This window comes from Penaeus monodon, chromosome 38 (genome assembly GCF_015228065.2).
Source record: "Penaeus monodon isolate SGIC_2016 chromosome 38, NSTDA_Pmon_1, whole genome shotgun sequence".
NCBI lineage: Eukaryota > Metazoa > Arthropoda > Malacostraca > Decapoda > Penaeidae > Penaeus > Penaeus monodon.
The window spans coordinates 7,506,598-7,509,097 of record NC_051423.1 but is presented as its reverse complement, the minus strand read 5'-3'; the positions used below and the strand labels follow the sequence as shown (position 1 = coordinate 7,509,097).

Sequence of the window (2,500 nt, the reverse complement as noted above, 5' to 3'; positions counted from 1 at the left end):
CATCTACTACTACTACTTCTGCAACAACAACTACTACTGGAAAATAAATGTCTTAGAAACAGATTTTATTTCACAATCTGTTGATTAAATTAATTAACATTATATTTTAAGGGATGGTTCTAAGCTTATGTTACAGGAGGCTTCATGTTTCTTGGCCTAATTACCTTCAGCATCGCTTCCTTGCCTTAAGTATTCTTTTTTTTTTCGTATCCCAAATTTCTCATATCACAAGTATTCCACATTTTCATCCTCCCCACCTTTTTTCCCTTATGAACCCGTACCCAAAGCAATTATCCCCCATTTCCCCCGTCTTTCCACACATGCATTCCCCAATTCCCCCACATGATTGTTTCTCAAAGCAAATGTTCCCATTTCCTATATGGAGCTGTCTCCCCATACAATTATTCCGTCTTTCCAATCTTACGGAATCGCCTCCTCTTACAATTATTCTCATTTTACCTTAATGAAAGTTGTCTCCTCGAACAACTATTCCTCCTTTTCATCCACATAGAAAATGCCTCCCCATACATTTTTTCCGTCTTTCGTCTCCCCCATAGAATTAGCCCTTTTCCCACACACAAATTTCCTCTCCGGACGGTTATTCTCCATTTTCTCCCCACAAAGTTACCTCTCCGTACAATTATTCCCCCATTTTCCCCCACGCAGAATTGCCAGGAACGAGAGGCGGTGATGAAGCGGGAAAACAACCAGTTCATCAACTTGACTCTGGTGTCCATCAACTCAGAATGTGAGGTGATACGTCATCCCGGGGACAAGGCGACGTACCACTGCAAAGGCTCCAGGAGTTTCAGAAGCGTCAGAGAACGGTGGTGGTTCATAGCCATAAGCAACTGCGACAGTACCAAAGTGAGGACGCTTTGGGCGGGAAGGTTCTGGTGGGGGGAAAGGGGAAAGGGGGAAAGGTGTGTTGGGGGAAAAGGAACCGAGAGTGGAAGGTCCCTAAGAAAGGAGAACAAGGGTGGGGATTTGTGGGAAAAAAAGTTTGTGAAGTAGAGGAGAGTAAAGGAGGGTATTTGTCAGGTAGGGAAGAAGGTTGGTTTATAAAGGGGAAAAAACGTTGATATAGAGATGAGAATGGAGGAAGGCCATGTAGCAGGGAAAATGCGTGGGAAGATGGTGGAAGATATGAAGAAAAATGTTGAGAGGTAAAGCGAGAATAAAGAAAAGCATTGCCAGTGGGGGAAATGAAAGGGGGCATTGGGTGGAATTTACAGGGGGAAAAGTGAGAATGGAGAACGGGGGAAGAGGAAGGGAAATGTGAGGGTGAAATATAAATGCATCGAAAAAGATGGCGTGCAAAGTAAAAGAGGAAACGGAAGTAGGAATAGAGGAGTGTAGAATAAATGGTGATACCGAAGAGAAGTAAGGTATAATAGAAACGATGGAATAACACGGGAAAAAGCGATAACTTGTTAAGAGACGGAAGGGGGAGAAGGATCAAGTAAAAAAATTATGAGAAATACTGAAGTTGAAACGGGTAATAAAAAAGAGACAAAGACTCCATTAATTCAAGAGAAGTAAAGCTAGAAAGTAAAGAAAAATTTGAATGAGGAGAGGAATATCGAAGTATAAAAAACATGTGGGGGAGATAAAATCGTAGAGACAAGGAAAAAACGTTGGCAAGTGTGCACCTAATATTGAGAAGTAGGAGAATTAAGGGAAAATAAATGGGAAAAAAGAGATATGGTGTGATATAACGAAAAGAGGTAATAGGAGAGGGATGGGGAGAGGGTGAGTCAGAGGGAGATGAATAGAGATAGGGAGAAGGAGAGGAACAGTAAGCGGGAAAGGATGAGGAAGAGGAAGAAGTAGAGGTAGAGGTAGAGGTAGATGTAGAGGGAGAGGGAGAGCGAACAAGAGAGAAAAAGAAAGAGGGAGAGCGAGAGCGAGCGGGAGAGAGAGAGAGAGAGAGAGAGAGAGAGAGAGAGAGAGAGAGAGAGAGAGAGAGAGAGAGAGAGAGAGAGAGACGGGAAGGGGGAGGAGGCTAGAGAGGTTCTTTGTTAGCGGTTGAGGACAAAAGAACAGACAATGGAGAGGAGACAGGGAAGAATGGAGGATAGTTCTATTGACTCTTTTACAGTTACTGCTTAATACACGACACAGTAACGCCAAGCGCCACGTTTTTATTTTTTTGATGATTTATCCATTTTTCATCATTGATGCCACTCCTACTGACACGTACGTTGTTCATTCGTTTAAATTTACTCCTGTTACTCAATTTATTCTGTCTGTTTTCGTCATTTTGCTTAAGGATATAAAAAAAATGAAAAGACAATTTTACGAACGTTTGATTTCTTCACAAAATTATTAGCAACGATGCCTACGTCATAGCAGAAGGCGTGACGTCATCGTTTGCACACGCTCAAGCCCCGCCTTGTTGTTCCGCAGGGACTGGAGCTCAGGTATCGCTTTACCATGACTAACGGCTACGACTACTGGCACAAACACTTTTCGGCCGATGAATTCTGTGAGTTAGATT

At 42.6% G+C, this 2,500-nt stretch overlaps 1 protein-coding gene across 1 annotated transcript in view; it reads left to right on the top strand.

Annotated features, from left to right (window-relative positions):
• The window catches only part of LOC119596681 (transmembrane protein 145-like), a 37,345-nt gene that overhangs the window by 20,521 nt on the left and 14,324 nt on the right, over positions 1-2,500 (top strand). Inside the window, exons 3-4 of the mRNA XM_037946011.1 lie at positions 667-867; positions 2,410-2,488. Of these exons, the coding sequence (XP_037801939.1) occupies positions 667-867; positions 2,410-2,488 (280 nt within the window). The remainder of the gene's footprint in view (positions 1-666; positions 868-2,409; positions 2,489-2,500) is intronic.